This window comes from Vigna radiata, chromosome 11 (assembly GCF_000741045.1).
Source record: "Vigna radiata var. radiata cultivar VC1973A chromosome 11, Vradiata_ver6, whole genome shotgun sequence".
NCBI lineage: Eukaryota > Viridiplantae > Streptophyta > Magnoliopsida > Fabales > Fabaceae > Vigna > Vigna radiata.
The window spans coordinates 9727275-9739099 of record NC_028361.1 but is presented as its reverse complement, the minus strand read 5'-3'; the positions used below and the strand labels follow the sequence as shown (position 1 = coordinate 9739099).

General features: G+C 39.3%; 1 protein-coding gene across 2 annotated transcripts; it reads left to right on the top strand.

Moving 5' to 3' along the window:
* Positions 1 to 207: 207 nt before the first annotated feature.
* Positions 208 to 4252, top strand: LOC106777785 (heat shock factor protein HSF8). 2 transcript variants are annotated; one of them, XM_022787369.1, is made up of 3 exons: positions 540 to 666; positions 1008 to 1127; positions 2696 to 4252. In XM_022787369.1, the coding sequence occupies exons 2-3, from the start codon at positions 1104 to 1106 to the stop codon at positions 3929 to 3931; spliced, it is 1260 nt and encodes a 419-aa protein (XP_022643090.1). In that variant the 5' UTR covers positions 540 to 666; positions 1008 to 1103; the 3' UTR covers positions 3932 to 4252. The 2 variants fall into 2 exon arrangements, with proteins under 2 accessions (XP_014521025.1, XP_022643090.1); XM_014665539.2 differs by lacking the exon at positions 1008 to 1127 and having other exon boundaries at positions 208 to 666.
* Positions 4253 to 11825: the final 7573 nt, after the last annotated feature.

The window sequence follows — 11825 nt, the reverse complement described above, 5'->3', positions numbered from 1 at the left end:
GCATGCAGACATCACTAAATTACATACAATACAAAGGTTCCTTGGAGGGCTATGTCTTTTCATTTAGTAAAACTAACTTACAATAATAATAATAATAATAATAATAATAATAATAATAATAATAATAATATAATATAATATATTAAAAGGCAGTGCTATTATTTGTGTAGCATGGGCACTGAACATTTGAATGTATAAATATGATGTAGGTATGTTGGGAGGGTACAGAATGAGTAATTGGAGGACGCAAAGTCCTTCATTCAATCCATTTCCTCTTTCCTTTTTCTTTTCTTCTCATTCTCAAATCTAATTAATTCAATTCCTCTCTCTTCTCCAACAACTTAGGGTTTTTTTTTTCCAACAATGCCACGCATATTTCCCTAATTACCCTATTTTTTCCCCTTTTCTACTTAAGTTCAATTTCGCGACATGGATAGCGGTGCGTCTGCTCCGGCGGCGCCGATTCCGAACGCCAACGCGCCGCCGCCATTTCTGAGCAAGACTTACGACATGGTCGAAGACCCTTCCACCGACGCGATCGTGTCATGGAGCGCAACCAACAACAGCTTCATCGTGTGGGACCCACCCGAATTTGCCAGGGACCTTTTGCCCAAATACTTCAAACACAACAACTTCTCCAGCTTCGTTAGACAGTTAAACACTTATGTGTGTTTCTCCCTTTTCTTTTCTCCTTCTCTTTATGTTTACTCCACTCTGCTAATAATAGTTGGTTGATTTCGATGATGTTGTGTTGTGTATTAGTATGATTCATAAGTTTGATGGTATTTAACTATTTGTTTGCTTAAGTAATATATGGAAGAGGACTATCGTGGGATAAGGATTTGTCATTTTGTTTATGTGTATGAAAATATGACAACAGTTTTGAGATATTATCCTCCTTGTATCAGTAAATAGATGAAGCAGAAGATGAAAGTAGACTGACAAAGCTGTTCTCAGGTTTATCAGTTACTTTATTATTACTAGTTTAGTGAAGAATTGTATATCAGGTGTCACGTATTGTGTGAAGGATAGACCTGTCACCTGACGAATTGTTGTGAAGAGGAATTTGGGGTCTACGAAAAGATTCTTGCTGTAAAGTTGTGATGATATCGACATATCGTACCATGGTTTGCTCTTGTTTTTTATTCAGTTACATTAGGCCTTTGTTGCCAGAGGCTGTTTCTATGTTTCTTTGTAGATACTCGATTAACTTTTGTGTAAGCAGAAACTTTTGATACTTGGTACTGCTGTTATCAATTCAGTTTTTATAGGAAGAATCATAAAGATGACCTGAGGATTAGGATTTGTAAACAACAAGCCAGGCCTGCTTGATAATTGATTGCATTTAGGAAGATTGTGCAAACTTTGCAACTATATTGTGGATTTTATCAGTTGTCATAGAGGTAGGTCTGTGGGTTTCGGATAGTACGAAGATGTTGTATTCATATGAAACACAAATACACTTCTTTATTGAACTGTCACAGTTTTTCGATATGTTCTACATGTTAAACACTCCTCAATAGGTTCGCAATTAAAAAAAAAAAAAGAATCGTCTGCACAGACACTTTTGTTGACACTACTATGAGACTTGGATACTTTAGTCAATACTTCCATGTGAATGTTATGTTAAAAAACATTTTTCGAACTTTAGGAAATTCAACTTAGAGTATAATATGAACTATTAAAAAGTTGTATTCCTCTTGCTTTTTTGTGAGGCTTATTATCATAAAAAAAGTTGAGTATACAAGAATATGTAGATATTTTTTTTGTTAATTTCAATATTTGGTTATATTGTGGATATTTCATTTCATTTTAGTACATCTTTGTGTATGATCAAGCATATTACTTTTAAACTACTTGCAAATTTCTTATAATACGAGGATAGTGCTATGTAGTGTATTGCTGAGTTAAGCATAATTTGTAATATCAAAACACTAATGAGGTTTGAATCAGGGTTGCACTAAGTTCTTTCCGGTCTTCCTGTTAACGTAGCAGGCTACCTGCCAGTGTATTTGGTTATTGCCACTACTTCAGATTTTCTGAACTCCGTTGGAAAAGAAATGTGAATTTCATTTTAGTTCAGTTCCTTTCTTGACATTCCAGATCTGTTTCACATAAATAATTTATTCTTTTTGGTGGAGATTAGCTTTGTCATATTTAATTCCTGCAGAATTCTTGAAAAGGCTGAAGTTGTTGATACACGAGTTCCACTGCTTCTTATTGCAAAAATGAATGAGTTCAGTAGTAAATATTTAAAATAAGATGTGTACATGAGACTGTCCCCAGCCTAATTGAGTAATTAAGTGGTAGACTTTTTGGCTGTAAAAGTGGTGTATATCCGTTGTGGGATTAGTAAAACATCTACATCTAGATTATCCCCTCACTGAACCCGGGTTGAGAGTGTAGTACATAACATTTCAGCTTTCATTTCAAGCTTGGTTCCAGTTGCTCTTGTGGAGGAAATCCACATGATCATATTGGAAGTTAGAATTTTTTTTTTTTTCATGGTTAGACTTTCTTGCATCCTTTTGCTATATTGTTTTTGAATGTGCTTATCATCTAAATCTATTTTTTAGGTTTAGCTATGCATACTTTACTGTTCTATATATCAATCAAGTTCTGTGCTTTTGTGGAGTGTGTTGACATCTGTCCTGTCTTTCTCTCTCTAACATCATCAATTGATTATCATTATCAGGGTTTCAGAAAGGTCGATCCAGACCGTTGGGAATTTGCAAATGAGGGTTTTTTGAGGGGTCAAAAGCACTTGCTTAGGAATATAACACGAAGAAAACCTGCCCATGGTCAAAATCATCAACAAGCTCAGCAACCCCATGGACAGAGTTCATCAGTAGGGGCATGTGTTGAAGTCGGAAAGTTTGGGCTTGAGGAAGAGGTTGAGAGGCTTAAAAGAGATAAGAATGTGCTCATGCAAGAGCTTGTGAGATTGAGGCAGCAGCAACAGACCACTGATAACCAGTTGCAAACAATGGTTCAGCGTCTTCAGGGAATGGAGCAACGACAGCAGCAAATGATGTCATTCCTTGCGAAAGCTGTCCAGAGCCCTGGATTCTTTGCTCAGTTTGTACAACAACAAAATGAGAGCAATAGGCGCATAAGTGAAGTCAACAAAAAGCGTAGGCTCAAGCAGGAAGGTATTGCAGAAACAGTGAGTGCTGCTACTCCAGATGGGCAAATCGTTAAATATCAACCTCTGGCGAATGAAGCTGCAAAAGCCATGCTTAAGCAGATCATGAAATGGGATACTTCTCGTGTAGAATCTTTTAATAAAAACCCCGAGGAGTACATCATTGGTGATGCTTCATCATCTTCCAGTGGAATGGACAGTAGTGGCTCTTCAGGATGGACTTCCGGAGTCACTCTTAAGGAGGTATCTCCAGCTTCGGTGCAGTCTTCACACGTTCCAGCTGCTACTGGGACCCAAGGGCATGTTCACCCGACTGTTAAACCTGAAATTCCGTCTGTACCACAAGCAGTAGCTTCTGAAAATGTTACAAAGGATGGAGGACATGGTGAGCCTTCTATCCCCGTTTCTCAAGCAGATGTGTTGATCCCTGATCTTCCTCCAATATCAGAGATGGTGGTAGGAAATATGCTTGATATTCCCGAAGAAAATTATATGGCAACTGAATCGGATGAGGGATATATGGATCCTTCACTGGGCGATGCCGGGTCATTTCCCATTGATTTTGAGGTTATTTCACCTGATAACATTGATGATTTCTTAGGAAATCCTTCTATTTGGGATGAAATTTTGCAGACTCCAGTTCCAGAGGATATCGACACCAATATTGCCGATGTACCCAACGGGAACGAGGTCCAGCCAACGGAAAATGGATGGAGCAAAACTCAACGTATGGATCACCTTACAGAGCAGATGGGTCTTCTTTCTTCTGATACAAAACGAGTTTGATTATCTATGAAATTTAAATTAATCTATCATTTTGTCCAAGGCCTGACCCAAACAATACACGACTGTAGTGATGTCTATATTATATATAATTACACTCCCACTTGGTCACTGAAAATCAATGTTTCTCGTTTGGTCGTCTATGGATTTAGTTTGTCCTGCATTTAAAGCAAAATCTAACTGACTATCATATTTGTATTTACATTGATTTTTCATTTGACTGGTCGTTTATGTCCTTGTCGTTGACCACTTGGGGAGTGTTTGTGGTTACCTTAATCAGTTTTTCCAATGTTATAGGCATTGAAGTTGAGTTATGTGAATTCAGTTGCAGTTTTTTTTTTTTTTTTCCATTTTTTTCTCGTTTTTATTTGGCAAGGAGGAAAATGAGAGAAAAGACGTTGATAATGATTGCTCGATGTGTCTGAAAAATGCATGGTGGTTGACGGCAGTGGTACGATATTAAGCTGCTTGCCGTTTGATTCTTGGTCATTCTCTATGGTTATTTTTCAGCTTTTGGAAAATATAAGGAATGAAATTGAAAGGCATTAGTCACCACCGTTGGAATAAATTGTTTATGATATAAGATGACTCGTAAAAGGAGTATGATTGAGATGATTGCACATTTGAATTAACACTTATTTTAAGAAAAGATATATATGGTTGGCCATAATAAAATTAGTTCAACGGTTAATATTCATGTAATTGAATTGAGAATTCTTACTCTTTAGTATAAGTTAATTTTAATTTATAGAGATAACTGTTGACTTAATGTAACATTCCAAAATATGTGTATAATTCATATCAAGTGGAATGCAACATATTATAATAATATAAAGCAGTTAAGAGTAGTAGCAGATGAAGTGTATATAATACAGTCATCCAAAATATGATATAAGCTCTACATATCAGTATAGAGTCTTTCAAAAGGGAAAAGAGTAAAGAAAACTAAGTTATACACAACGAAAGAATTGAGCTACACTACTCTGCAGCATCAGCAGTATCAAGAACATCTGGAACGTCTAGAATCTGTTCCAGAGGGGCCTCTCCTGCCTCTGCTCACATCCAATTTGGATGATTATTGCAAGAGAAAACAAGCACATACAAAACAGGCAGCAAACAAAGCAAGGGTAAGCTAGAATACAAATCAATTTAAATTAAACAAAGTAAAAGAGACATACAAGCAATTGCAATCATAGAAGGACAGCTTTAATAGATTATGAGTTATAGTTTTATTAGGTAGTGTTAGACTTAGACTCGTCCGGACCCGAAATGAATATCGAGCTATGGCGGGTTATGCACTTGTGGTGGCCTCTACTGCTTTGCAAAGCCATTGCCAATGGGTTTCACCCTACCACACACAAGGTTAGTCCGTTATCACTCACCTTGGCCCATATACAATGGAGACAACCAAGACTAGGACCCCCTACTGCTCTTCACCACATGAACTAATCTTCTCTAAGNGAGATTGAATAGTCATTAGAGCTTTAAGGGAAACCCCCAAGACNGAGCTTCCTATATTCATTCCAGAACTTAACTTAAATCTCACCTANAGATGACACTTGAATCATTGAATCAACTTATATACATATACCATCCCTTCTTTACTGATTTTAAGTTATTAATCATTCACAGTTCATCATACCATACTAATTAAAGTCATACAAGATAAATNAAAAATCATACATGGATCAGCACACAAGAAAAAGAAAAGAAAACACAGTTATCTTTATAACCTTTAATTACCAATACTTAAGTAATTCAAATAGCTTGAAGACCCTCACCAATGGCTCCGGAAGGGTCAAAAACCCCCAGAACGACCTAAAGAACGTCCAGAAATGATACCNGGAACCCTTAAAACCACTCAAAACTGTCCTGGATGCTTTCTTGACAACAATAATCGATTTATCACATATGATAATCGATTATTTACGTATGATAATCGATTATTACATGTGATAATCGATTATTTACGAGAACTTTGAAGAAAATATGATGTTCTGACTAAAATAATCGATTATCAAGTGAGATAATCGATTATTCTTATCAGTATTTGACAGCAACCTTATTTTTCTGGTTTTTGGTACATCTAAGACACTTTAATGAGTTTCTAACACTCCCAACTTGATCTATGTGATTAATTAGACTTGNCTAACTGGTTCTAAGCGTTCTTAATCCCTTAATTTAGTATTTATGCATCAATTTATGATTTAATACTTCAATTTCATTAACTTAGAGACTCAAATTCTAAATTACCACTTGGAAACTNTTTCTGGTCATTTTGGTGCTCCTAATGAGTCACAATTAANTATCCTAAGCTGTACTAAGTACCTATTTCAGAGNTGGACCACTATTTCAAAAATTCCCTACCCAAGTTCCTTAATTTGACTTAAAAGCTGAAAAATTAACTTAGCCATACACTGAAAAATTCTGCAGAATCTGGATTCTCATCCTAAAACAATAAAACTTGCAACATGAACCTAATCATACAATTCAGAAATGATCTACTGTCAGCTCACATCAAACACAGGCTAATACGATTATTTTTACTTCACATTTTCATTGTTTCAAGCAAGAACCATACAATTTCATATGAATTTCACACATGCAATTCAACTACCACTATCACAAATAACAATCTCATTCATGATAATAATAAAACACAGAACAAAAATGAAATCCAGCTTCCCTTACCTGGATTCTGCCCAAAACAGTTCAAAGTTTCTACTATGATCCTTCCAACTCTTCAAACTTTAGCCCCCCACCCTATGGATCACGAATTTGTGATCAGAATAACTTTCACATGCAGAATTTAAAAGAAAATTGAAGGAAAGAATACAGAGATCACATGCAATCTGCAGATTGCATGTTCTGGAATTTATACAGCGAGGAGATGGAAGAACAATTTACCTTTTCCGGGCAGCAGAATGAAATTGGTGAAGATGAAAGCTTTTGGTTGCCAAGATGTTCTAGGTATCTACAGGAGGAAGATTTTACTGTTCAATTTTTGTAGAATTAGGGGAAGATTGTAATGAAAGGAAAAAAAAGAACTTGGGAGGGGTTTGCACAGAGAAGAGAAATGTGAAAGGAGCTGAAAGCTTCTAAGTGAAAATAAAAGAATAAAAAATCTAATTTTATTTTTTTATTTTTTATTTTTAAATAGTTTTCCCCTTTCCACTTGATTGCCACTTGTCTCTTTTCCATTTTGACAAAATTCCCAGGCTTTACATTCTCCCCAACAACAAAAATTTTCGACCTCGAAAATTAAAGCTTACCTGAGAACAGATGAGGGTAGGACTCTCTCATTTTGTCCTCTAGTTCCCAAGTGTAGTCTCCTGTTTTGTTGTCCCAAACAACCTTGACAAGAGTGATGATCTTCCTTTTTAATTGCCTATAATGAGTATCCTCAATTCTCACAGGCTGCACCTCCATTGAGAGATCTTCTTTGACTTGCACATCATCAGATTCAATTACATGAGTAGGGTTGGCTATGTATTTTCTCAATTGAGATACATGGAACACTGGATGAAGATTAGCTAGCTGAGGAGGCATAGCTATCTCATAAGCAACTGGTCCGATGCGTCTGATGATCTGGTAAGGACCAAGGTATCTAGGAGACAGTTTCTTGGCGCGGATTGATCTACCTACACCAATAGTAGGGGTAATACACAGAAATACATGATCACCAGCCTCAAACTCCACTGGCCTGCGCCTCTCATCTGCATAAGCTTTTTGTCGACTCTGAGAAGCTTGCATCCGCCCTTGAATCAACTTCACCTTCTCAGTAGTCTGTTGTACAATCTCTGGCCCAGTCAGTACAGACTCACCCTCCTGGAACCAACATAAGGGTGTCCTGCAACGTCTCCCATATAATGCCTCAAACGGTGCCATTCCAATACTGGCTTGGAAACTGTTGTTATAGGTAAACTCTACCAATGACAACACATCATCCCAAGCCCCCAAATGATCCAAGACACACGTTCTAATCAAGTCCTCCAGTGTCTGAATGGTCCTCTCAGACTGACCATCGGTCTGAGGATGATAAGCAAAACTCATCTGCAGTCTACTACCCATCTCCATCTGTAGAGCCTACCAAAATCTGGATGTGAAGCGCGGATCTCTATCAGACACTATGCTAGAAGGTACGCCATGAAGTCTCACTATCTCCTTAATATACAGCTGAGCAAGTTTGGACATAGGCATCTTCAAGCTGATAGCCAAGAAGTGAGCACTCTTGGTCAATCTATCAACAATCACCCAGATCGCATCATGACCTCTAACTGTACGTGGCAAATGGGTAACAAAATCNATAGCGATGCTATCCCATTTCCACTCAGGGACATCTAATGGCTGAAGTGTACCTCCAGGACGTTGATGCTCAATCTTGACCTTCTGGCATGTCAAGCAAGATGAAACAAAACGAGCTATATCAGCCTTCATGCCTGACCACCAAAACGACATCTTCAGGTCCTTATACATTTTAGTCATGCCAGGATGCATGTTAAAACGACTCTGGTGGCCTTCCTCCAAGATTATTCTCTTTAGCTCATCATTATTTGGTACACAGGTTCTACCTTTGAACCTTAGCATACCATCTGTACCGGTGTTAAACCACTTCCCTTGCTCAGTGTCAATCAATGATCTAGATTTCATGAGTTCTGGATCTATGAGTTGTCCCTCCATAATTCTATCAAAAACACTACTGTGTATCACCAGTTTGCAGCATCTAATCCCATCAGTTTCAATTTCCACATCTAGCTTTAGATCACTAAAGCTCTCAACAAGTTCCAATTCTTTGACCATCAAAGCAGACATATGCACTACTTTTCTGCTTAAGGCATCTGCTACAATGTTAGCCTTCCCTGGATGGTACAGAAGATCAAAGTCATAATCCTTTAGAAATTTCATCCATCGACGCTGCCTCATATTCAGCTCTTTTTGATCAAATAGATATTTGAGGCTCTTGTGATCACTAAACACTTGAAACTGAGAGCCATACAAATAGTGTCTCCAGATCTTCAAAGCAAAGACTACAGCTGCTAGCTCCAAGTCATGAGTCGGATAGTTCTTTTCATGAACTTTCAGCTGTCTTGAAGCATATGCCACAACCCGCTTTTCTTGCATCAATACACACCCAAGCCCTTGGTGAGACGCATCACAGAATACTTCAAAGGGCTTTCCTGCGTCTGGAATAATGAGTACAGGAGCACTGGTCAACTTCTGCTTCAACTCCTGAAAGCAAGTTTCACACTTATCTGTCCAAGCAAAAGGGTGGTCCTTCCGTGTCAACTGAGTCAGCGATGCCACAATCCTTGAGAAATTTTCAATAAAACGGCGATAGTAGCCCGCCAATCCAACAAAGCTTCTGACTTCTGTAACAGTTTTAGGCCTTTCCCATTGCAATACAGCTTGCACCTTAGCTGGATCAACAGAAATTCCACCAGCTGAAATCACATGGCCTAAGAACTGTACTTCTTCCATCCATAATTCACATTTAGAAAGCTTGGCATACAATTTCCTTTCTCTCAACACTCCAAGCACTGTTCTAAGGTGATCCGCGCGCTCTTCTCTTGTCTTAGAATAGATAAGGATGTCATCAATGAAGACGACGACAAATTTATCCAAGAACGGTCGAAAGATCCGGTTCATGTAATCCATGAAAATAGTCGGAGCGTTGGTCACACCAAACGGCATAACCACATACTCATAGTGGCCATACCTAGACCGGAAAGTTGTCTTCTGCACATCATCAGCTTTTACCAAAATCTGATGGTATCCCGACCTTAGATCAATCTTAGAGAAAATGGCCGCTCAGTGTAGTTGATCCATCAAATCATCAATCCTAGGCAGCGGGTATTTATTCTTGATTGTCAACTTGTTCAATTGTCTATAATCCACACAGAGACGAGAGCTACCATCCTTCTTCTTTACGAGTAACACTGGAGCACCCCAGGGAGAGACACTGGGTCTAATAAATTGTTTTTCAAGCAATTCTTCGATCTGTTTCTTCAACTCAGCAAGCTCAATAGGCGCCATACGGTAAGGAGCAATAGATATAGGCCCTGCTTGTGGCACAAGGTCTATAGAGAATTCTACCTCTCTAGGAGGAGGTAGACCAGGAACTTCCTCTGGGAAGACATCTAAGAAATCAGCTACCACTGGAAGATTGGCAGCTTGATCTAATGGCATGGAGGAGTCTCCCTCTAAGTGAGACATGACAAGGAAGCAACTAGCTCCCTCAAAGATCTCCTGTCTAAGAACGCCGAGTGATATAGGTTGATACTCATGCTCATTAGGGAATACTAATTTCTTCTCGCCGCAATCTAGGAGAATATGATTGGTGGACAACCAATCCATACCAAGGATGATCTCTAATCCTTGCAAAGGTAAACAGATGAGGTTCACCTTGAACCGACGCCCCTCCACTACGATCGGGCATCGAATACAAACATTCGACGTCTTGATCAACCCAGATGTTGGTGTAGATACCACCAGATCGAAGTGCAGTCTCTCTACTGTTAGTCCCAACTTCTCAACACATTCCTCCGATATAAAAGAATGTGTTGCCCCCGAGTCAAACAATACCATACACGTCTTCTCACGCAACAAGCAGCTACCAATAATGAGGTTACCTGAGCTGGTAGCCTCAGCACCAGTCACTGCATAAACTCAGCCTATCGCAAGGGGCCTGACACCACCCCTCTGAATAGATCTGCTGGCCGGCTGGGGATGAACAACAGTCCTCCTACCCATAGGGCAATCTCTCTCGAAGTGCCCTGGCTGTCTGCACCTGTTGCATCTTCTAAACCCGACCTTCTAAGGGCAAACTGACAATAGATGAGGTCCCCCACAACTAAAGCAGCGAATACCTCCAGGAACACTCACTGGAGTCTCTGGCATAGATGAGTGGGATGATGATGATGAACCTCTAGACCCATGGGAAGCAGATTGTCTAGAGTATGGAGTCACTCTGGAGCTAGATCCACTCCTCGTCGTCACTGGACCACCAACTCTCAGTAGTTGGCTACTCTGGCTGTCAGATTCTCTCTTCATCCGTTCCATCATCTTTGTTCTTTCTACTAGAACGGGGAACTGTCTGATGCAAAATCCAGCAACCAAGATCTTGAGATCACTTCTCAGACCGTTCTCAAATTTCCTACATTGGTACTCCTCATTCATTGCCAATGTATGGAAGCGCAAAAGGTGTTTGAATTTATCAGCATACTCCGACACCGTCATGTTACCTTGGACTAATTGGAGAAATTCAACTTCCTTAGCAAAACGTACGCTGCTTGGAAAGTACTCTTCATAGAATTTGGTCTTAAACATATCCCAAGTAATGGGAACACTAGTACTCTCCAGCAAGGATCTAGTACTACTCCACCAGTGACTGGCATCTCCAGATAGCAGGTACTCTGTATAGGATAGTCTGTTATCATCTGGGCACCTCTTGGCCTGATAGATCCTCTCCATATCTCTCAGCCACTGATCAGCCTCATCTAATGTGCACTGACCAGTAAATCTAGCGGGACGGTGCTGTAGAAAGTTCTCCAATGTCCATTCTTGCACCGGAGTTGGAGTAGATGAAGAACCTGCAGTAGTTCTTCCACCAGCCATCATCTCCACAAACTGCCTCTGAGAGGCCTCAGCTGATGTCCTTGCAGCCTCCAGTTGCTGCATGGCCAGTGTATTCTACTGTACCAAAGCAGAATTCTGTTGCTGCATAGATTGCATCATATCCCGCATCGTTCTCATCATCTCCATGGGATCATCATCGGTATTAGGCGGAGGAGGAATTCTACGAGACATTTCTGGATGGAGGAAAGAATAAAACTGGTTAGTCTTATTCAAAGATTTAGAATAATTGTCCATGTACGATTCAAAGCACACAAACACAACA

Excerpts from the sequence above, each read along its gene's own strand:
- LOC106777785 (XM_014665539.2), top strand. The coding sequence starts at position 430 with ATGGATAGCGGTGCGTCTGCTCCGGCGGCGCCGATTCCGAACGCCAAC. Across the intron at positions 667-2,695 it reads TTAGACAGTTAAACACTTAT|GGTTTCAGAAAGGTCGATCC; the intron begins GTGTGTTTCTCC and ends TATCATTATCAG.